The sequence below is a fragment of the Sparus aurata genome, chromosome 12 (assembly GCF_900880675.1).
Source record: "Sparus aurata chromosome 12, fSpaAur1.1, whole genome shotgun sequence".
Lineage (NCBI taxonomy): Eukaryota > Metazoa > Chordata > Actinopteri > Spariformes > Sparidae > Sparus > Sparus aurata.
In genome coordinates this window covers 15,378,208-15,400,561 of record NC_044198.1, presented here as the reverse complement: position 1 = coordinate 15,400,561, position 22,354 = coordinate 15,378,208, and the positions used below count along the sequence as shown (strand labels likewise).

At 40.0% G+C, this 22,354-nt stretch overlaps 4 protein-coding genes across 6 annotated transcripts; 2 read left to right on the top strand and 2 right to left on the bottom strand.

The window, feature by feature from the left end:
* The first annotated feature begins 518 nt into the window (after window positions 1-518).
* rhof (ras homolog family member F) lies at window positions 519-7,459 on the top strand. Of its 2 annotated transcripts, none has more exons than XM_030434994.1 (5): window positions 519-1,059; window positions 4,164-4,251; window positions 5,576-5,685; window positions 5,979-6,113; window positions 6,699-7,459. In XM_030434994.1, the coding sequence occupies exons 1-5, from the start codon at window positions 1,024-1,026 to the stop codon at window positions 6,861-6,863; spliced, it is 534 nt and encodes a 177-aa protein (XP_030290854.1). In that variant the 5' UTR covers window positions 519-1,023; the 3' UTR covers window positions 6,864-7,459. The 2 variants fall into 2 exon arrangements, with proteins under 2 accessions (XP_030290854.1, XP_030290853.1); XM_030434993.1 differs by having other exon boundaries at window positions 530-3,886.
* Window positions 7,460-8,270: 811 nt separating this feature from the next.
* Window positions 8,271-17,358, bottom strand: tmem120b (transmembrane protein 120B). Its single transcript, XM_030434989.1, has 12 exons — window positions 17,152-17,358; window positions 15,286-15,404; window positions 14,816-14,932; window positions 14,660-14,719; window positions 14,468-14,563; window positions 14,281-14,370; window positions 14,092-14,157; window positions 13,904-13,965; window positions 12,142-12,234; window positions 11,786-11,850; window positions 11,475-11,543; window positions 8,271-10,171 (listed from the first exon to the last, which is right to left on the bottom strand). The coding sequence occupies exons 1-12, from the start codon at window positions 17,212-17,214 to the stop codon at window positions 10,055-10,057; spliced, it is 1,017 nt and encodes a 338-aa protein (XP_030290849.1). The 5' UTR covers window positions 17,215-17,358; the 3' UTR covers window positions 8,271-10,054.
* A 39-nt stretch (window positions 17,359-17,397) lies between these two features.
* morn3 (MORN repeat containing 3) lies at window positions 17,398-19,404 on the top strand. 2 transcript variants are annotated; one of them, XM_030434990.1, is made up of 6 exons: window positions 17,398-17,692; window positions 18,157-18,326; window positions 18,430-18,587; window positions 18,670-18,829; window positions 18,921-19,105; window positions 19,237-19,404. In XM_030434990.1, exons 2-6 carry the CDS (start codon window positions 18,182-18,184, stop codon window positions 19,300-19,302), a joined length of 714 nt encoding a protein of 237 aa, XP_030290850.1. In that variant the 5' UTR covers window positions 17,398-17,692; window positions 18,157-18,181; the 3' UTR covers window positions 19,303-19,404. The 2 variants fall into 2 exon arrangements, with proteins under 2 accessions (XP_030290850.1, XP_030290851.1); XM_030434991.1 differs by having other exon boundaries at window positions 17,512-17,662.
* Window positions 19,405-20,721: 1,317 nt separating this feature from the next.
* Window positions 20,722-22,350, bottom strand: orai1b (ORAI calcium release-activated calcium modulator 1b). Its single transcript, XM_030434992.1, has 2 exons — window positions 21,880-22,350; window positions 20,722-21,773 (listed from the first exon to the last, which is right to left on the bottom strand). The coding sequence occupies exons 1-2, from the start codon at window positions 21,991-21,993 to the stop codon at window positions 21,216-21,218; spliced, it is 672 nt and encodes a 223-aa protein (XP_030290852.1). The 5' UTR covers window positions 21,994-22,350; the 3' UTR covers window positions 20,722-21,215.
* Between the last annotated feature and the right edge of the window lie 4 nt (window positions 22,351-22,354).

Sequence of the window (22,354 nt, the reverse complement as noted above, 5' to 3'; positions counted from 1 at the left end):
CTGGACGGTTGCCATGAGAGAGCTCGAGCGCGTTGCTGCAACCCCCACACTGCCATATAAGGTCATCAGGAATCCTCCGCTCGAGCCCTGTTTTGTGTCTCCTTCGGGCTTCCGCGCGTGCTCTCTGGCTCGAGACAAAGACCAAGTGCGACATCAGATAACGTAACGTAAAAAAAAAAAAAAAAGATGTCGGTTTTATGGCGTGTTCTATAAAGCAGGCGAATGGGCTTTATCCGCGCTGTTGAAAATGACTCTCTGCAAGTACTTTTGTAGGTGTGTGCGTGTAGTCGGAATGTGAGAGGCCTGTTTTTCTCGTTATCCGCTCCCAGATCAGCCTGCCAACTGCGCACGTCCCTCCATTAAGCCAAAGTCACGAGGCTGTAAAAAAAAACACCCTCCCCCCATCCCTCTGCGCGAAGGAGACTAACTTGTGAATAAGGGTTTAATGTGTGTAACACAAGTGGAAAAATGTGTCTTCAGATACGGTGAGGTTATTTATAGGCCTTTGTTAAAAAAAAAAAAAAAAAAAAAAGAGAGGCTCGCGGGTGGGGGTTGTTCCGCCATTCAGCCTTGCGCGCCGCTGACAGACTGGAATATTCCACACAGACAGAGGATTGGCCTCTCTTCTGCTGGACAGCTGTCTCTTTGCTCGCGAAAAAAAACCAACCCTATTTTTTTTTGACAATTGCTCTTTGTTAATTAACTGATGAAAACAAGAGGGCTTTTACACGTGTGGATATTTTGTACACCTACAGGATAATTTAATATGCTTTTTTTAAATTATCATAGGTGACTCAAATGTTAGGCTTCATCTTCACCTTGTAAGTCAAACAAGCACTCTCTTTTTCTTTTTTTTTTTGGTATTATTCATTTTTCCACAGCTTGTGCTCAAACCCATAGCAGCATATAGTGTGTGGGCATGAGAACGGACTGTCTGTGGAGAAAAAAAAAAACCAGGAAGCCAGACAAAGCTGCTCAGTGTCCTCTCTCTGTCTCTCTTTGTATGTTCAGCCTTTTACTCTGATGGATTGTTCACTGAATCATTGTGAATCAAACCAGGTATCCATTTTTTTCATTATTTATGGTACACTGCTATTCAAGGATTTTCATGCAGATTGGTGGTGCTGTATTAAGTTGATCTAAAATGGTATTTTTCTTAAATATTTGCATGTCTACTGTATTACTGATATAACATTCCACAGTATGGTTTGTGATTTAGTTTATCACTTTGCAGTATGATAACCTGTCTGTGTGTCTGAAAGACTTGAATAAATAGATCACACACTCACCTTTTTTATGTTTTGTTATTGTGGAAATTGGAGCAGGTTGTTGTGTTTTTTAAAATGATTTTAGGCCTGTATTTAAAGCAGTATTTTATCCTATCATTTCATAAGAGACATAACACACTTAAAGCACACAGTGAACATGGTTTATACCTTAGGGTGACATGGCAAGAGCATTTTTCTTAAAAGCTGAAATTCCCTTTTAGTCATGAATGTAAATGTGTGTGTTTTTAGGCATTAGTTATTGCAGTAAATGTGTGTGTATTCAGGCAAAAATGCTTTCATAAAATAGGCAAAGGGCAGTGTCAGCTCATCCTCTTAAAGGGACAGCTCGCTCAAATTTTCTGCATTCCTATTCACTAACTGCATATTTTCCCACCAGTGACCACAGAATATTTAACCTTCTCAAATTTGACTGTGTAACCTACCTCGGTCTGAATTTCGACGGACAAAATGTTCCAGATCAGTCACTGAATGAATTTGAGTGATCTTAAAATACAACATTTTGTGATTTCTGTCTCTTTCTCTATGATCATGACACCCAGTGCAACGTACGGTACATCAAATGTCTGTAATTACTAGCAAGCATCGACACAACTGAAAGATATTCCCAGAAATAATGTTAAAATATGGCATGTTGGGTAATCTCTATGATCATTATCAGTCTCCAGGTCTTATGCAATCTAGTAGTAACTTAAAGGCAACTGGACTGAATTCGTAAGACTGCAGTAAATGTCCATTTTCTTTTGGTCAATTGGCTCACTATCTAACTTTAATTCAAACACTATGAAGCTCTTTGTTACCTTGAAGCTGCCTGTCTGCTTCACACACCCATGTCACCGTACTGTACCTCTCAATGTTATCTCCAAACCAACCAATATATCTTGCTAATTGAATTAGTTTGTTACCGGCTGAAGTGTCTGTACATTGGATCCTGGGACGATCGGGGGTAGTTTGTCCTGACGCCCAATCTGTGATGTCACTGCCATGTTCAGCCATACAGACTACACAGAGACATATGACTGATGTCTTGCTCGTAAATCCTCCTGGGGATTCAAAATGCTCACATTAAAAGGGAAACCACTATTTCTATCAAATGCATTTACATGTTTCATAATTGGACTAATTTGGAGTGGCTGCATGATTGCAGACAGTGATGGAATGTAACTAAATACTTTTACTCAGGTACTGTACATAGGTCCAATTTTGAGGTCCCTGTACCACTACATTTTGGAGGGAAATATTGTACTTTTTACTCACTACATTCACTTGATAACTTTAGTTACTATTTACTTTACAGATTGCATGGTGCAACAGAGCCACAGTAGCTAATTTCTACATTTATTTTATAAGGAATCTGATTTTTTTAAAAATACAAAACTTCTACTCTTTTAAGTACGGTTGGTCCAAGTAGCTTTTACTTATACTCAAAGCAATATATTAACACAATACCAATTAATTTTACTCAAGTATGACTTGTATACTATTTACGACACTGTGTGCTGAAAGGTTTATTTACAGGCTCATATTCTTGAATTTTATACAATCATAATGTAATTATGAAATTAAAGGTGCAATACACAAGACGATTTTGTCAAAAAACAAACTAAATTGATCCACAGTTTGAAGTCATGATATCTACTTAAGTTAGCATGCTAACCAGTTAGCACAGCAAAGCTCCTGTGCTAGCAGTGTTAACACCAACACTGGTGCTCTGAGCTCTTAGTCTGATCCACCAAATGAGTGGCCTACGCGCTGACTAGCTAACGGCAGCTACAATTAGCAGCAGTTAGTGGTTACCATGGTGATATGCTTCACCCTGTTCGTTTTCAATATGAATTTGTTAGGTGGTCAATTCTTACATATCACACCTGTAAATTATATTAATTTCTCATGAGGCAGTTCTTGTGAGCATGGAATCTCACATATATTAAACTGACATTTAATGAGTTACCATTAAAGGAATATTCCATACTTATACAATACCTTATACCTTTGATGAGAATCTGGAAATCTTGATAACAAATGTGACTTCAGCAATAAGGAAGAACATGTTCAATGGTGTCTAATTTGCACAGTGCTGTCAGCGAAAGGCAGAGCTTCAGACTGAGTACCCACCCAGGATATTCACATGCAATAGAGGAAGTAGGAGCAGCCAGACCCAACATGTGCAGCTCAGCTGTGACTCTATTCATACCGAAAGATGCTGTCAGAGAGCAGGCTGCTAATAGGACAGGAGAGAAGTGTGGGGGATCAATTGGAAACAGCTTCAATGTGACAGGAACAGGAAGCGGTTAGCAACTACCTGGTAAAACATGAGGCTTGTCTGTTCCTCTGTCTCGACACTGCCTGTAGATCATCTCAGTCTTTCCAAATATAGATTAATTTGCCATGTATTCAACTTAAATCTGGAGGGAGTATCTTTAACACCATCCTGCCTGGTACTGGTGTGACTGTTTGGAGGTGAAATGACGCAAAACGGTGTCGGTGCTGGTAAAGGTTCCCCAAAGACAGGAGGTGAACTTAAAATTGTGATAGTGGGAGATGGAGGCTGTGGGAAAACATCACTGCTGATGGTTTATGCCAAAGGTGACTTTCCAGAGGTAAGAAGAGCTTTCATGTCATGTAGTGAACCTCATCTCTTAATATTGTATCTTCATTTATTATAACAGTTAATTCTGACATTTGTCCTTATCAGCCCTTTTCTAAAGCCAAATTCGATCTCTGTGAATGTGAGCTGCATTGCCTTTCATTATGGGCTTCATTCATAACACTTTTATAAACTTCAAATCGGCAGAAATATGACAAAATATGTGAAAATATACAGTAAAGTTTTATCACAAATTGGATATCTTTCTCCTTTCTGTGTGTCAAAAACAGAAATATGCGCCTTCAGTGTTCGAAAAATATGTGACCACCATCTCTCTCGGAGGAAAGGAGATAAAGCTCAACCTGTACGACACGGCTGGTAAGACTCTTTATCAGAAATCACCTCCATGTTCAAACAAATGTGAGTCATTTTTGTTCCTATCAGTGCTGCACATTTGACATTATGTGTCAAGAAGTTTTGGAGCCTGCTGACAGCAGTGATCACACACTGAATGGAATATGACATAAAGATTGTTCAGATAAACAATGTTAGAATAATAATGATAATAATTGTATAGTATTAATATAATATTTTTAATATTTTTAAGATATATAAGGTTCAGACCTCCTCACGCTGTGTGTTCAGTCTTTATCTGGTTGTTCGGACAGAGGAAGTGGTAAAGGTCGACGCTGACGTCAGAGCATCATCAACATCATCTTTTAGGAACTGAACAGCTGTTAAGCTGCTGACCAAACTGCTATGGACTCAAGTTTAGAGGGACATTTTGTGGGAGGGACTGTTTTTTACTCTAAAATAATCAGGGGCAAAATTGTTATTGTTATGTTCTTTTTTTCTGCGGATAAGACTCTCTTTATACTGTTTTTACAGTTTATTATAAGTGTACATATCAAAACGTTACATTTTGTATGAGCTTCCTTCTGTAGAGGTGTTTAAAATGTTGACAGCACAAAAAAATAATAGAGGAAACAAAATCCCTAAATCGAGTAAAATCTCCCTGTTCCTCTTGATGTACTGAATTTGAACATCAATTTGATGTATATGACCTTAATTCATGTGTTTTTTAGCCATCGACCAATATCAAAGTCAGAATAATATTTTAGTGTCATATATATTAGCTCACAATATACCACTTCAATAAAAGGGCTTGGCACTGAACATTAGCACTCTGTGAGGATTTATCTAGTCCTGTTAAAATAGTGTCATGGAGGATAACACTGGTCCAATTATCGGTCAGTTTCTAATTCATAATTTAGTTGATATCTGCTGAATCTTACAGTTCTTTAGCTGGGTTTTTGAAGAAAATAACATTCATATTTGGCCCTTTTATGTATCAAAGACAGCAACATTTTCTCTTAGAGGCACTTAAATTGGGGCATTGATATGGCATGGCATGTATTTGAGAGACTTCTGTATTTCAGTGGGCCATAAAACATGAAGTACCAAAGTAATTCTCAGGAAAACTACAGTCAGACAGACGCTGGCTGCTTATCTTCTTGAGAAGTGTAGCATGGCGCCTTCCATCAGCGGAAAGGGAAGCCGAAGCCAGGATGTGGTTTCGTACAGCTACACCAACTTCGTACCATACGTCGTATCTTTATGTTCAGCCTGCTGTACCCACTTCACACGTTACACACATGAATGATAATAACTAGTATTATCTTGTGTGCCGGCATTCTTTTAGGACAGGAAGACTATGACAGGCTGCGGCCCCTCTCGTACCAAGAAGCAAATCTGGTGTTGATCTGCTTTGATGTAACCAACCCCACCAGCTTTGAGAATGTCCTGATCAAGGTAATAAGTCATACTGCATACTAACAACCTGTCAAGAGAATGTTACTATTTAACTGGAGTTCAAAATTGAGTCAGTTAATGATTATTAGACTGTGGTATGTTGGTGTTGGCTGCATTCTTTTGGCTATGATTAACTCACACAACTGTGGACATTGACCTTCTTGAATGCAGGTAGGACTCTGTGCTGTGCTGGGTGTTGTGTAATCCTGATGCGTTCACACAAGTCTGATGTGTGAAAAGAATAAAACACACTATGACTCAGATAATCCATTCCTTACATTTCGTTCGCCCAGTGGTTCCCAGAGGTGAGGCACTTCTGCCGGGACATTCCGGTCATCCTGATTGGCTGCAAGACCGACCTTAGAAAGGACAAAGAGTGTACGAGGAAGCTGAAGGCCATGAATCAGGATCCCATCACTTACACACAGGTAAATGAAGAAGACATGCAAACTGTCAGTGATCTGAAAGCAGGCCTACTGAAGAGGAAGTTCCCTAACCAGAACCTACAACCGCAGCATGCATGCATAAAGATACAGAACAAATACAAATGCACAGTTCTCTTTACTTATATCCAGTGATGGGATGTAACTGAGTACATTTATTTAAGTACTTAAGTACAACTTTGACACATTTGTACTTCACTTGAGTATTTCAGTTGTATGCCACTTTATACTTCCACTTCACTACATTTGAAGGCAAATGTTGTTCTTTGTCCTCCACTGCATTTATTTGATAACTTTACTAGTTACTTTGCAGATTACATGCTGCATCAGAGCCAAAGCAGCACATTATTAAATCATTTGATCTTCAATCAGATTAAATAAGAAACACAAAAATCACTGGTTCTCATAATGCTGACCATCAGATCCAAGCACTATTGATATAGATGGATTTTCACTTTAATATTTTACCGTGATGTATTTACTTTTACTCGAGTATGACTTTGGGCTACTTTTACAACACTGCTTACAACACAGCCATAGTCTAATTCTTGGTGTTGGTTTGGGATGCAGGGTGAGGAGACTCGGCAGCAGATGAATGCAGAGCTCTACCTCGAGTGTTCGGCCAAGTATCAGGAGAACGTGGAAGACATTTTCAGAGAGGCCACCAAAAGAACTCTGGCCTTCAATCGCAAACACAGGAACTACAAGAGGCAGAAGAAATGTGTGGTTCTGTGAGGTCAAAAGCACAGGAAGAGGCGTGAGGACTTCACTTTACAGTGATCACTTCAGTTTTTTTTGTTTTTTTTAAAAGAACCACTCTCTCACATTGGGAGTGGTTGGACGTTCAGAGGCCAAAGATGCTCGCTGTCAGAGCAGATGCGGGAGCAGCTTGGTTTGGTGATGCGGGGCGAGGAGACGCTGTACCGAAAAGTCTGCACCCCATTGAGTCATCCTCCAAAGTCACAAGAGCAAATGACATAACAGGAAAGACAATTTTGCAAGCAGCAGCAGTGCAACTTGAAATACCTTCTGTCAATATATATTTTATTCATATATGAGAAATGTTACCTTTAGTATTTTTATATATATAAATATTTTTCTAGTAGGAAGCTTTGCACTGTCTCCAAACCGGTGCATTTTTAGCAAAACATTGTGTATTTTCTAAGAATGATGACTGCTTCTTGTATCTTTGTAACTTTTCCCCCCAAAAGTTTTAATAATGTTTGATGTTTTAAAAACTGCTGGTTGATCGCGAGCATTGTAGCTTTAACAGTTTTGAGGAAATAAAAAAAAAAAAAAAAAAATACTTCAGTTCATTTCCAGTAAAACAAGCACACGGATCTAGAATTTTTTTTGGAGCGGTGGCAACTTGCAGCACGGCTCTTTATCTTTACCGACAGTGCCCACTAGTGTTGAAACGACTGAATGTGTTTTAATGACTGCACGCAGTAACAAATCAGTAAATAACAGCTACAATCGATATTGTAATCTATATGTTTTCGCTCAACGCACAAGAAACACAGAAATAGTGTGTTTTCATTAGCTTTTTTAATTATTAATATATGTTGTGTTTTTTTTTACAACAATGTACACAGATTGAGAAAGTGTCAACTGTCCCTTGTCACTGATCAAACTCAGGCACGAGTCACAGTCATGGGACAAACGATGAAGACATTGTTAAACATCAGCTACATCATAAAAATCTGGCAGCGCTCTCTGGCATTAAATGTAACATTTTGGTCTGTAACTTTCAATAAAAAAGTGATGCACATAAATACTGATTCTCTTCAGCAGGATTGCTTGGTGGGAAATGACAAATGTAACGCTACTTCCTTTTGACTTTCCAGACAAAATGAGATAGACATTTTCTTTTGTTACTTTGCTGCGACAGGCTGGAGGGAGAATAAGGCATTGGAGAACCTGACACTACTACAGCTGTTCGTTTGAGCCCGTCTGACCTTTAGCTGAAAAAACAAAAACAAACAAGAGACCCTTGTGTAATATCATAGAACAAACATGACACACTAACCAGACGACACAACGTTGAACTAGGGCAGAGGCTCCAGATCTGGTCACAAGTTAATTCATACAAATATTTCTTATATGTTGATTGCAATTAGAAAAAAACAATAATCCAGCACATTTTCAGTCATCCCTCTGTATTTTAAAGTCTTACAGTACTGGTGCTAATAGCAGCATTTGATCAGAATACATTTCTAAAAACATCACATAACAAGAGGGAACTAAAAGCATGTTGTTTTTTTTCCGGTTATAATGCAAAATCCGTGCGTAGACTTCAAGTGTTAAAATGGAATTTGATAAGGAAATTTTTAAAAAATCAAATTTAAAAGCGCAATGTATAACAATCAGCCACCCTGAATTCATACTCCCAACAAGTAGAGGCAGCATATCACCAGAGGAACTGCCAGCTGTATTCTTTGTATACATCCAGGACTGCAGCTACCGTTAGCTTGTTAGCTCAGTTAGACGTGCAGCTAGCTGGACCACCAGGGGCGTATTGGGGTTTATGCCACCATCACGGGAGCTTTGGCTGCTGGGAGAAAGAGGTTTTCAGGCCCAAAGCTAGCTTGTTAGCATGCTTACTTTAGTAGACATCTCTTCAACACAACACAATACATAGAAGTCTTTGACAGTGTAAAAACGAATATTTCTTCAAGTTCTGTTGTTAATTTTAGTAGGTTTCTGAAGTCTTACATAGGTGCACCTTTAAATATTTTGTTGAAAATTACAGGTTTTGACATCTACGTATTGTGTTGCAGCAATGTCTCATGAAGTTAGCATGCTAGCCTGCTAGCCCCGACCTATCCCAGTCCAAAGCTCCCCTGCTAGTGATGTAAACACCAACGCTCCTCCAGTGAACCGAGCTTCCAGTCCCGATTGCTAGCTGCACAGCTAACTAGCAGTTACTTTTCTGATACGCTGCGCCCCATTTGTTTTGAATATGAATTGACAGGTGGCCAGTTATTACATATTACATCTTTTAGCAGGAGTACGTGAAACATACTAAACCTATGTACGCATTAGCATTATGTTAATGAAAACATTGAGTGTTACTACTAGGGAGGAGTTCGCATAAGAACAACCGTTTTTTCAGAGACAGTACAAGTTTGTGTGCGTTCTTGTGACTTGGCCACATAAAAAGATTAGCAGTTAGCTCATACAAAAACAGTTATGGCTTTTGTGACGGCTGCCTGAAGGAAGAAGCAGACTCCAGATGGACAAAATACATCAGGAGGGGTTTTCTTTCTGAAAACTGAAGGTCATTTTGGGCAGTCAAGTATCACGTTAACGTTTTTTTTTTTTTAAGTAAATAACAAAATGAGTTTAGCAGTGAGATAGCACAACAGGGATTGAGAACTACACATAAAAAAGTTAGCAAATTCATGAAGAGTGCCACATTGAACAACTGTGTTCAGCCCAGAGACAGTTTGACCATGACTACTTCACAGAAGTATGAAGCATGTACGTGACAGACATTATGTCTTCGAAGGCAAACTATATTCTGTTGAAACAATGCTACCTGCCCTCTTTTAGTTGCATATGATTTGAACAAAGACTCTCTGACAGATTCATGCACTTGACACAATAAAACACACATTCTTTCCACACACGTTGGTATGTACAGGGTTAAGCGACAAACTGTCCGTCTGTCAGGTGAACATCACTTTGTGTTGCGACTGACTGCGCAGCAACATCGACGAGTCATTAGAAAAGCGGAAGCCTGTTGGCCAGATACTTTGGCTGGATGCTGCTGCTGCCGTCAAAGCCAGAGAGAAACAGAGGTTTCAGCTTCGTCTTCTCCCGGCCTGATCGGACTGTGGTCAGCCTGTCAAGCGATTGTGCGCGTTGCTCCAAAATTACTGGCCTTTTGTGAGAATCTGACATGTCTCGCTTGAGTTTTGGTTTCAGTCATTCTTTTGCACCGTATCCTGGTTTTTCTGAACCTTCTGGTGGACAACCTTCAATGTGGTGAGGAAATTTCCCAGGAACAGGACGAGAAATGTCAGCGCCAGCATAAATACCTGAAAGAAGAAGAAGAAAAAAAAAAAAAAAAAAAAAAAAAAAAACCACATGAAAAAGGACAAAAAAGACAAAACATGACATTTTCATAACTGGATGTCTATATAGTGAAATGTTTGTGTTCGGACATGTTAAGATAAAATTCTGTCACTAACACTACACAAGACTTAATTACAGGATAGTTCGAATCAATTATGTGTACACTCCCTTTGACTTAAAGGGCTAAACTCAGTATTTTCCAACCAACCTCTATTTTACCATGATTTTGTATCTATGCAATTGATAATAGAGGACAACATTTTTTTTAAAAATTGGTCCAATATTGAGGAAGACAGTTGCAACCTACAGCCGTGAAACAGAGTGCGATGTAAACCAAAGTATGTCCACTTAAAAGTACTTCATTTGCCACTGACAGGCTCTGATTGTTGTTCCAAGTGTTAAATTTGAAAAATATTCTGGCACTACACACCATTTTCTCACACTGCTTCTCTGTTGTCTGCTCTCAGTCTTGCATTACTTTGTGAATTGGTGATTGATGATGAGTGAAAAGAAAAACCAAGAAGCTTCTGGTGAGTATTATTTGGTTTTTATGTCAGGTTCGAATTAAGTTGATGATAAAATGACTGTTTCTCCTTGCACCCGTTTCTCGTTAAAAAAAAAAAAAAAAAAAAAAAAAAAAAAAAGGGGATCTTGTTTTTAAACAAGAACGTCCAGCTCTGTAGGAATCATGTCCGTACTGACACTGAGAACAATCTGAGCCTGTTGGTGTCAGCAACAAGCAGTTTAACATTTAACTTCACCTATTTCACAATTTGTGTAGAATTTACAGGCTCCAGAGGAAGCTGCATTCCATCTGATAAATGTCTCCAGTGATGTCACTCAGGCTATGTTGCATTGTGGGAATTGTAGGCACTAAGTTTAGAAGTTTTTTTTTTTAAACTGTCCATTATGAGCTCAGAAGTGTTGGAGGTATTTTAGCAGTTTACATGCCCTACTTTCTTCACATATGCAGTAATACTCCAAGACCTGTAAATAAACTTCAATGTGTAAAATTGGTACAGTTACCCTTTAAGTGGAAGCACTTTGATGGATGTCTTTGGCTATACACCATATAAATACAGAAGTTACCCTTTAATTTCAGTGGCCAACTCGCATCACAAACTCTAAAAATATTCTCAAATATGATTGTGTGGACACTGCCTCCGTTCAGACAAATAACTTTTTCCTTTTGTCCAAACAATTCTTAATCTGCATCGGCATGTCTCTTGACATTTAAGTAAATGGATCTGCCAAAGTGATCCTTACCTGCCACTCCTTGCAGTCCTCGTGTCCTGCCAAGCGAAACAGGGTCACCGAGTTGTACAGCTGCCAGAACTGTGGATGAAGAGGACGAATTACCTTTCATAAAACGTCCCTGCTCGCTACGGTTGCCTTAGATGATGCAGTTTTTGTCTTTCAAAACAACTGTGTGAACTTTTAATGCACAGAATATACTGATCAAACAATGACTGTTGGTGTAAAAACATAAGCTTTCAAGATCTTATGTAATGATTTTGAAATAATCTGTAGCTGTAGTTTGATATTAAAAGCATGAAGAGAAGAAAAGTTTGACTTACATGGCCGAAAAAGAGGAACGGCAAAAGAAAAGTCAGGCCTCTCCACATCCAGGACTGAAATCCCTCTGAAAGACACAAAACTGTAACAGTGACCTTGGGACGACATGACACAGACTACCACACTTTTGTTCTTACTCCGTCGTCTCCACACAACAATACAACATCAAAGGTGGTCTGAGAAGTGAACTCGCCAGGGCTCTACTCAAATTACTCCCGACATCTGTGCGGCAGCACGCTGATGTTAACAGCTGCCTCCATCTCTCACCTTTACCCTATATTTCCAGACATGGCGTTGCAGATGGCTCAGGAGTTCAAACGATTGAAATGACTTGCACCCGAAATAGCTTACAACGTACCCACTGTGAGGTCCAGCTGATTTCTCTCTCCCAGAGCTCGCAGCCTGTATAAGCAGCCGCTCTGGTAGTAATACTGGAGGAACTGGACAAAGCCTGGAGGACGAAAATTACACGTTACAGCACAGTCAACACAGAACAGATCAATTGGGTTCAGATGATGTCTCAGTAGTGGAATGGAAAATACGTTTTTCTAGACTAGCATCAGCTTATTACCATTTCCCAAAACATTTAATGGAATAAAAAAGTCAATAGTAGCCTGTGATTTAAAGCTCTGCACGATGAAATGAGGTCATCCCGTCCTCAAAACAAAACGAAAAGAAAGCGGGCCACCTCATCTCAGTTTGACGTGAGGCTTTCAAATGGGACATTCTGTCTTAAAACATTTGATTCGTCACCACAACCACAGATCCCGATCACAGTGGTTGTCACACCATGCATGTACATGTGATATACAAGGCAATGACTTTAACCACCGGTGTGTGAAATGACTTCACTTCTCTATTCTGGTGAGAATTACATGTTCTTCACATACGACCAGCTTTGTTAACTATAAGCAGGCAACCAGTATTTACATCAGACATCTTTGATCGACAAAAGTCAAAGTCAAGTACAAATCATGCCATAATTCAACTTGAAACAACTGGTGTCCTGCTTCATGTCCTTAAGATGTTCATTCAGCACCATCCTTGTGTCCAAATACGTCTATTCACATCGAGTCAGTTTAGATCAACTATTAATATGAGGAAAGTTGAGTCACCTTCCCTGGTGTTCACTCTGGCCTCAGTCTATTATCATACTGTGATGGAACAGAGCGACAGCATGTGACACAGTAGTATTCACATTAACAATGCTGTTCATTCTTCTTCTTCATTTCTGTTATTGGCAGAGTCTTAGCACCTGACTACTTAGATATTGTAATTAACTTTGGGTCATGTCACCTGTTACTTATTCTCCATCTGCTATTTTTCATATTATTTTCATAACAAAACAGAACAGGTAGAAACTATAATTGACTCTGTTCTAGTTCATTGATGGAAAATTCATCAACAACTAATTTCAATAATTGGTGAATTGTTTGATCAATTTTTCAAGCAAGAGCACCCAGCTTATCTGTGGTTACAGCTTTCCAAATTTGAAAATGTACTGGTTACAGCTGTAAACTTAGTCTCTTTTGGTTTTGGACTGTTAATCTGACAAAAGATACCTGGTGAGTTCACCTTGGACTTTGGGTGATTTATGAGGCCTATAGTTCACTATTATCCAAATCACTTGAAAGACAAAGTACCTATTGATACATTGTACCTCAGCAATTAAAATCAAGAAAATAACTAGCAGACTAATCAAGGTGATAAGTTGTAATGCTATATTCTGGTATTCATGTAGCTGAATAGCTTATACTGTGTGCATTGGGATACAAAGACAAATATGTATTAACAATCCTCTATCTTCCTTTGCTTGTGTCTGACACCAATGATGTCACAGAAGTGGTTAGACTGACAGCACATGACAGAGCACCTCACATGATCCACAGTGTGGCTACAAGTGATCAAACTCAACAAAACAACCTGTGAAGTGTCATGTTTGTTACGAGGTACTCGACACAAAATGGGACAACATTCCAACTAGGGAATCAGACCAAAAAGATAAAATGTTACTGCTGCTTTCTGAGGATGAACCACCTAAAACTAGGAGCTCACAGTGTACCGCACATATGACAGTAATACATTTTGTTCCGAGTCTAGAAAGCAGGTTAAAGTCTTACTTTGATATATGGAGAAAGCAAGAAACTGGCTTCTGAACATCTGATACATGGGCCCCTCTGGCCTGTGAGGAGACACAAGAGTTAGACAAAAGCAGCTAGCAGTCACTAACCTGCAGGGTTTGTTCAAAAGTAAATACAATTGCTGAAACAGCAGCATGCCACGATGAAACCAAAAGACAAAGACTCACCAGGTGAGCATCACACCTGACAGAAAGGTGGATACATAATGATGAGACACCCACCAGCCTTTGATCCTGGAAAGAACCAGAGCACAGGAATAGATGACATCTGTCAACCCAGTCTTACAGCAAGCACAAATACAAATCCAAGCGCAGAGAAATCATAAATGTTAAAAAAAAAACATAACAAGTGCAAACCTGGAGCCATTGCTCATTAGGATGCTTTCCCTTATGGTCAAAGTGCAGTAGTACCACACCAGCAAAAAGTTGAAGATTTCATCAGTGACCCTAAACAGAAATGGAGAAAAAAAAAATAGTGAGCAGCTCCTTTAGACTCTGCTTAATCAACAGCAACACCGACTGAGGGGGGAATAAGTTGCCTCACCGACAGTTGAGAAAGAAGAGGCAGGTTATTGCTCCAAACATCAGGATTATTGTCATATAAAGCTTGAACTTCTCATACTCATCTTTGTAGGCAAACCTATGGGGATGAAGGAACGACAAAAATAAACATACATGCATTTAGAGTCTAAACCTGTATTTTCACACTGTTCTCACGGCTGAATACTTCACATACTTTGCCTGGTTGCTGAGAAGCGTTACGTTCACGTTGCCCAGGACCAAATTCAGGTACAGCCTGAAAACACAACAAAAAGAAATGGAGAAAGCAAACTTAATGCGAGTGGTGTTGAGCGATTTGTCGACTTAGGGGGAAAAAAAAAAAGGTTCTTACCCATTTCTCTTTGGCAAATATGCTTCCATATCAAAGAAGACATTTTCTTTATCTTTGATTTGTGTCTTGATGTCCATTATTAGCTCCAGTTCTTTCTCGTCACATGATTGCGCACACCTTTAAAGAAAAGACAAAAAGTGGAAAAGTGAAGAGGGGGAGGAGAGAGGCTCTCAATGAGCTATGACACGGTATCTTTTTTGGTATGTGTCAGAATGACACAGTTAATACCAACTTGTCATTTCCAGAAATGTATCAAATTTGAATAACTGTATACCGTTTCCTCTCTATGATGACTTGGCTGCAAAACCGTTTCCTTGAGTGCTGACAACATAAATGTTCATGCACACTTTCTGCAGCCTGTTCAGTAAAAGTGATACTACAAAATATACTCACAAGTGCATCAAATTGGACTATGAGCCCGACATGCAAGAGAAACACGAGGTGTTCGGTCCTGATCAGAGAATGCTTACTTGGTCAAGCTGTATCGTAGGTCCTTTAGGCATTTTCTCTGTTTACTGATTGAGCTGCTGCATGTTGCCTGAAGGTTGGTGAGCTCCTCAAGTTTTTGCCTGTATATTTTGTGCGTTTCCTAGAAATCAAACAAACGCACAGTAAGTATGGAAACATTTCTAGGAATAGAAACGTCTGATGAAGCTCGGTAATGAGACATGCAAATTCAATGTATGTGAAATTCGCTGAAAACACTTTAACAAACATTCGAAAGCGTGACGCTGTCAAAAGAAATTCTCACATGGGAAAGCTCTCGGCGAACACAGTCTCTATTCAGGAAGAGATGGAAATGCTTCATCCTGTGAAAACTTGTTTGACCTTTCAGCCAGAGCATAAAAAGCCCATGACACTCCATTATATGGTGAAATTTATATTCCAGTTTATGTGCAAACATGCCTTCAGCAGCACTGTGTGCATTTTTTCCCCCCTATCAGCAGGACATGGTGTGTTGGGGCAGAGTCAGCAGAGATAATCCCACGGTCTGATGTTAGGGATTCCTCCGCTCTCCCTTAAATATGATCAGCAAAGCCATGACATTATTGCTTAAATCTTTTTATTTGAATATAGAATATGCAAGACTAAAACGTTTTTGTGTAAAATACTGCACATTTGTCATTTGAATCCTAGGCTTGCTGGAAAAAGTGCCGTTTAAATGTAAACAAAGTGCACCATCTTGGACATTGCACACTCAATTCTACCTGGTTTTGAATCCAGTTAATACAAATATACAAATACTGGACCCCAGGAAATGTTTGATGGAGTCAATGAACTCAATGATCTGATGTCTGTCAGCTGTGTTCTTGTGCAATCCATGCTCCAAGATCAGCTACACACTGAAAAGTGGTAATAGGTCGTGACCTTTCAGAGAGGAAGAACAAACATACAGCTGATCACACCGGTATCTCTTGAGTTTTCTGTGCACCAACATCACCTGACAGGTTTTTCAGTCAATAATGTTAACCTGAGGGTTTTAGAAGGTTCACTTCAGGTCAATCAACAGTTAGGAAGGAAGCAAATGCACATAAATAGGAGATTGCTTCGATAGTTATTCACTATAACAGCTAAGCTTCTTTTTTAGATCCCTGAAACAATTGCCAGTCACCTTCATCTTCTTTCCCTACGGATCAGCTCCAGATTTTACATTTTGATGGCATCACAGGTCCACATCTCAGCTGTCTGAGTGTCACGAGGAGAGGGGGCTCGTCGTGCCCACATGATGCTTCATCACACCTCAACGTGAACGGCTTCCATTCCCACTATCGACTTCTCTTTTTGTTGTTTGAAGTTAGCCGGTAAGCAAGCAAACGTGGGCTAGCGTGGTGTCGATGATGTGTGATGATGCATTCAATGACCAACGTCGCGAAAACCTTTACTCGGGCAAAGCGACGGAAACAACAAAACACGTGGAGTTACCTCTACGACATTTACGTAACTTTGGTAGGCAATACATCCACATTAAATCAACAGCACAATAGTACGCTGACTGTGCGGTTAGCTAAGTTACTGTAGCGGCTCAGTAGCCTAGCAGCAAGCAACCTGCTGCTAATGTTAGCAGTTGGGACACAAGGATGTTACAGTTTAGTCATAAAATGCTAAACGTAAGGTTTAACATACCCCATTCCTCTGATATCCCCCTCCCCAACAGCGCAGTTATTGGCTCAAAAGCTGCGTTTACGACTGGGCTGAGAATGAATGGCGAATAGGAAGGCGCCATCCAAACTAACGTAGCTGCTGGAGTATCGGCTGTCAGTGCCATCCACGGCGAGCTACAGCCAACAATATAGTTAGCATAGATAATACGCTCGCTTCGGTTGTTTTTCTGTCACCTGTAATTGTTGATATTCCTCGTCAATTTCCTCCCACTCCGTCTGAAACTTCGGCTTGGACATGGTGGTTCCGTGGATGATGTAGCGAAGAGGACGGCTTCACAAGGTTTCCACCCCGAGTCTCTCTCCTCACACTGACTGTCCACTCAGAAGCCTTTTTAACTGGGCTGCACGGAGCATGCGCACACCGTAAAACGCCCGCTGTGGATCAGCCGTGGTTGACAGATATGACACCAAGTGATAAAAAAAAAAAAAAAAAAACCCGAACGAATAAATTAACACAACCCAGACATTAAGACCCGAGCCTCGACCACGCACGTAACGGAACATTAGGATGGAATTTTAAATTTATTTTACACTGCACTAATAATAGTGCACAATACGGTTGCTAGGATACGGCATATACTCGGCTTTTTACTCGGTTGCGGACAAGCTAGTAAAGTTTATACTTCTAACTAGCTGACTAACATGTTATCTTAGTTTATTCGACAGCTAAACGGCCCGAGTTTAAGTAAGTCGACCGCTCGGACACATCACTAAGGTACAAATACTTTGCTTTGAATGAGTGTTTGACATCCTAACGTTACTTTGGTGGGTGATCAGTTACGCTGCATAGCAGGTTAGCTGGCATTAACTACCTAAACAACTAGTGTTCAATGCTACCAAGGCTAATTTGAGCAAATGTAGCTTACTTTGGCCTAAATGTGCGTTATTATTTACCTCGTTTTCTTGTAGTCCTTTATTTTTTTTATCTGTCTTTATAATGTCAATAAAATCAAATGCTGTAATGATATCTACACGCGAAGAATATGTTGTTGCGATGTTTTTGTCTAAAATATGTGTGCACACATTCCTTTAACCTCGTTGGCTAACAGTGCGTAACGTTATACGTCTGATCTGCTGCATTGTAAGAGGGTCAATGTAGTTTTTCCTCCTTCTACAATGGTATTGTCAGTATATGGAGAATCTTTGCAGCTTCATGGGTATATGTTGTTTACACTACAGGGTTTTCATCAAGCTATCCCCAGCCATGCCATATATTAAAAAATCTCATAAAACTCAGCCTTTGTCAACATTGCTGGATATCAAGTCACAAAAAAGTGGACTGCGGTGCACAGTTTTCTCAGTCAGTGGAAATGAATACACCGGAGAGTGGCAGGACAACAAGAAGCATGGTGAGATACTTTCAAGTGTGAAAAATCTGTGATCATCTGGTTATGAGGCATAACGTACTTTGGCTACACTATCACAAACATGTTGGCAATTTTTTTTTTACAGGGAATGGAACTCAGGTTTGGAAGAAGTCCGGTGCCATTTACAATGGCGAGTGGAAATTTGGAAAATGTGATGGACATGGTACCTACAGCGTGCTACTCCCAGAAACAAAGGAATATGCAAAGAAGTACTCTGGTGGATGGAAAAATGGAAAGAAGCATGTAGGTATTTGATGCTCTGTTGCACATGAATAAACTAACACATGCACACTGAGCTATATTGCACAGTTTTCTATCTCCTTAGGGCTATGGGACCTACCTCTACAATAGCTCAGCAGTTTACGAAGGGGAGTGGAGTGAGGACCATCGGAGTGGCTGGGGAAGGATGTACTATGAGAGTGGGGATATCTATGAGGGAGAGTGGCTGAAGGATAAGAATCACGGACAGGGCATCATTCGATATGGTAAGAGAGCTTTGCTTTATATACATTTTTAAATCTAGAGTAGATTGTAGTTGAGTGTGGCAAGATGGTGAATTTTAAATTTGTGTCCAAGCAAACGGAAACTGGTATGAAGGCTCCTGGCGAGATGGCAAAAAGAACGGAAATGGGAAGTTCTACTATTCTGACAGAGGCCAGCTTTATGAAGGCTTTTGGGTGGATGGAGTAGCAAAATGTGGGACCCTCTCTGATTTTGGGAGAGATGAAGCACCAATACAGACGAAGTATCCAATTCCACAGGTACAACATTTTGATTATGGATATTTTTACAGCCACACATCTTGGTTATGTGACACAATGAGTACAACCCTGGGCAAAGCTCTTTGCCAATGCATTATTGTGGATTAAATAAACATATCTTTCTTTTCAAGTTACACCTGGTGGATATGCAGGTGGTTTTAAAAGAAGCCAAGTCGGCCTGCCTTGATCGGTGCTGAAGAACAATAAGATCACCAGCAAGTTTACACTCCACAGACAAAACATAAAAAGAGACAATAAATGGCATGATGGCATCCAGCTTGTTGAGTTCCGGCAAAATATTAACACCCATATCTGAGTTGTTCTTGTCTGTGAAGAAAACCAAAAACATCTACTGATATTGCTAATGAGTCAAAAACAATAGTGATATGATTTAACACGTTAATCCAGTTTACGACCAAATACTAACAATTAAACACTGTCATGATAACAAAATGCTTGCTGCTAACTTATATTCTCACAATCTTTAGGGCTAAGGAATATATTGATATTATACTGTTATGATATGAGACCATATATCATCTTATATTTTAGATATCATTAAACAGTGATGTAGGGACAATGTTGTCTTTTCCTGGTTTTGATAACTGCATTGTTATTAAAGTGATTTCATTTTCTGAACTTTCCAATCTGTTCCAATTGCTTTTACCTAAACTTAGTCATTTCTCCACATTACTGATGACAATTTATCAAAAATTGCATTGTGTTAATATTTTGTTAAAGTATTATTGGTCATCCTTACAATATTGTTGCAATCTCGTGATGGAGGAATTTGCTAAAAAATATTGTGGTATTTGATTTTGTTGCTGAATGCCTGAATTTATGAAGTGCTTTTGAGACTATTAAGAAATATTGATATTTATATTGAGTATCCTTATAGAAACTAATAATATTGCAGTACTATTTCAAGGACGTATCACCCAGCCCCACACACGATGAACTATTCAGTGCAAGTCATGTGTAACATTCAATTGCGTCCCGCTGCAGAGCTCTGGACTCAGGCCCACCTCCAGCGTTGAGACCCTTCTTGATAAATACAACACTATAATCACCTATAAACCACTATACACAAAAAACAACAACAAATATTAGCCGGTACTGTATTTTCTATTTGTTATTCAAACAACACCCATAGACTCTGAAAGTAATGGTTCACCCAAGACAATCCATACTGACTATTCAGTTACAAAGCTTGGATGCTGTGTTTTGTTCAGTTACATTTTTCTGATCATTCAGAAAAATAGAATAAAGGATCTTGTCTCATCACCACCTTAGCCCAACCTCTAATTGTGAAAACATAACTGCACCTACATGTGACATGTCAGCACCTATTAACATCCAAGTTAACAAACTTGAATTTGTGAATGCGTCTCCAACCACGTCTGTAGTTCAATACACGCTCACATTGACCAGTTTCTCTGTTGCAAACAAAGTATGAGTTATATTTTGAATCAGCATGAGTTTGATTGAAAATCAGTCCACAAAAAGAGGTCAAAATGTGATAATGAAATCTGTGTAATAAATTGATCCAAGTTGAATTTGAAATTCTGAAACTTTGAATGTCAAAAACGGGTTGATTTCAAAGTCACAGCCAGCGCTACAGATGTCATCAGATAGTCTTTAATAATACTGTGCTGTACTGGCAGCTGTTGAATCAGTCTACACAAACAGCAGACAAATGGTGAACATTACAACAAATGGCGTACACTGTGATCACAGAGGGTTAAATACTTGTGGTTTACAAAACACGACAAGATAATTACATTAACAGTGTTCACTGAAAAACTAAACAGCAGGCAACAGACAGGATTCAGTTATTGTTCAGATGTCTCTGGCACAATTTCAGAGACACAGTAAGTCAAGCAACAATCACAGTTAAGACTTTACAAAAATGTTGAAGTTACGTGCACTATGGCAGCAGATTTGTGAGCTCACAGTTGATCAAAAAAATGAATAAAATATACAAACTCTTTTCACAAAAGTAAATTTCACAACAAAGAGGTGACACATCATTCCTGTAAAAAATTAGAAGCCATTAATGGGGCTTCTGGATTGGACAAATCCCAATCAGTCAGAGTTCGACCATAGATGTCTATGGGAAATGTGAACTTGGAGGCTGCAGGATTGAAGATTCCCCTCTGTTGTCCAGCTCATTCTGTAGCCTGGTGAGATTAGACAGCTCCTCCAGCTCCTGAAACTGTCTGTCAGTCTTGTGGCTGACCAAGGAGCGGTAGAAATGCACAGCAAAGACTATGAAGACTAAACCAAAGGGGACCATAATAGAGGTGGAGGTGATGGCAGCAGCCACGCCTGATGAAACTGTGTTATTGCTGGACTTATTGGGCTTAACAGGCAAGAATTTGACCCAGCAGAGTAGAACCACCTCTGCTAGGAACAGCAAAGTACCAATCACTGTAGAGAAAGCCCACGCCAGCTCGATGTGTCGATGCATTCGCTCGTGTGGAGACTCCTTCACAGAGTTGAGGTTGTGGACATTGCTGACAGCCTCTATATTGGGCAGAATGCAGGTGCTGACCATCAGAGCGAACAGGTGGACAGCCACAAGCACAGTGGTGCAGGCACTGAAGGCAATGAGGAGGGCAGGTGGGTAAGGGTAGCTGTTGTCAAGCTGCACTTCTACCATCGCCACCTGGATGAACAGGATCAGGAAGAGAACAGAGGAACAACTTCATACACATGTCACTACTGCGTGATGTGAGCGGTTAATCTACAGGACGGATTGAAGACAACGTTACCATAGCAAATCCAGACAGCAGGGCTGATGTCCGGCTGGAAGCCTTCAGTTTAGCTCGGCTCAGGTACAGCTTCCTCCAGGACAGAGCCTGCAGTGAATGCTCGTTCAGACTCATGTCGCGCCTGTTAATCAAAGGACTGGACGAGCCGCGCTGACGTAGTTACCAAGTTACTCCTGCGGAACACGACGGAAACAAGCCTTCAACATGCCAACAGTGTACGCTTACAAAACATTTCACCTCGCCAGCTGACGGAACTGCGGAAGCTATTCTTTCACCAATAGTCTCCGGCGTGTTGTGCTGCCGCCTGCACCTTACATTACCCATAAGGCTGCGCGCTCTGAAGGGAACATCCGCTTGCTGTCGGTTACGTTTTGCTCAGTTGTGTTTACTAATCAGCCCCGAGTCAGCACAATGTTACCACCACGTTTAACGTGTAGACGCTGTCAAAATATACGAATTTTGTCAACTCTTAACA

Excerpts from the sequence above, each read along its gene's own strand:
- orai1b (XM_030434992.1), bottom strand. The coding sequence starts at position 21,993 with ATGAGTCTGAACGAGCATTCACTGCAGGCTCTGTCCTGGAGGAAGCTG. Across the intron at positions 21,774-21,879 it reads TGCTGTCTGGATTTGCTATG|GTGGCGATGGTAGAAGTGCA; the intron begins GTAACGTTGTCT and ends CTGTTCATCCAG.
- tmem120b (XM_030434989.1), bottom strand. The coding sequence starts at position 17,214 with ATGTCCAAGCCGAAGTTTCAGACGGAGTGGGAGGAAATTGACGAGGAA. Across the intron at positions 14,933-15,285 it reads CTACGATACAGCTTGACCAA|GTGTGCGCAATCATGTGACG; the intron begins GTAAGCATTCTC and ends TTTTCTTTAAAG. Across the intron at positions 14,720-14,815 it reads TATTTGCCAAAGAGAAATGG|GCTGTACCTGAATTTGGTCC; the intron begins GTAAGAACCTTT and ends TTGTGTTTTCAG.
- morn3 (XM_030434990.1), top strand. The coding sequence starts at position 18,182 with ATGCCATATATTAAAAAATCTCATAAAACTCAGCCTTTGTCAACATTG. Across the intron at positions 18,327-18,429 it reads GCAGGACAACAAGAAGCATG|GGAATGGAACTCAGGTTTGG; the intron begins GTGAGATACTTT and ends TTTTTTTTACAG. Across the intron at positions 19,106-19,236 it reads CGAAGTATCCAATTCCACAG|TTACACCTGGTGGATATGCA; the intron begins GTACAACATTTT and ends TTTCTTTTCAAG.
- rhof (XM_030434993.1), top strand. The coding sequence starts at position 3,752 with ATGACGCAAAACGGTGTCGGTGCTGGTAAAGGTTCCCCAAAGACAGGA. Across the intron at positions 5,686-5,978 it reads TTGAGAATGTCCTGATCAAG|TGGTTCCCAGAGGTGAGGCA; the intron begins GTAATAAGTCAT and ends TCGTTCGCCCAG. Across the intron at positions 6,114-6,698 it reads ATCCCATCACTTACACACAG|GGTGAGGAGACTCGGCAGCA; the intron begins GTAAATGAAGAA and ends TTTGGGATGCAG.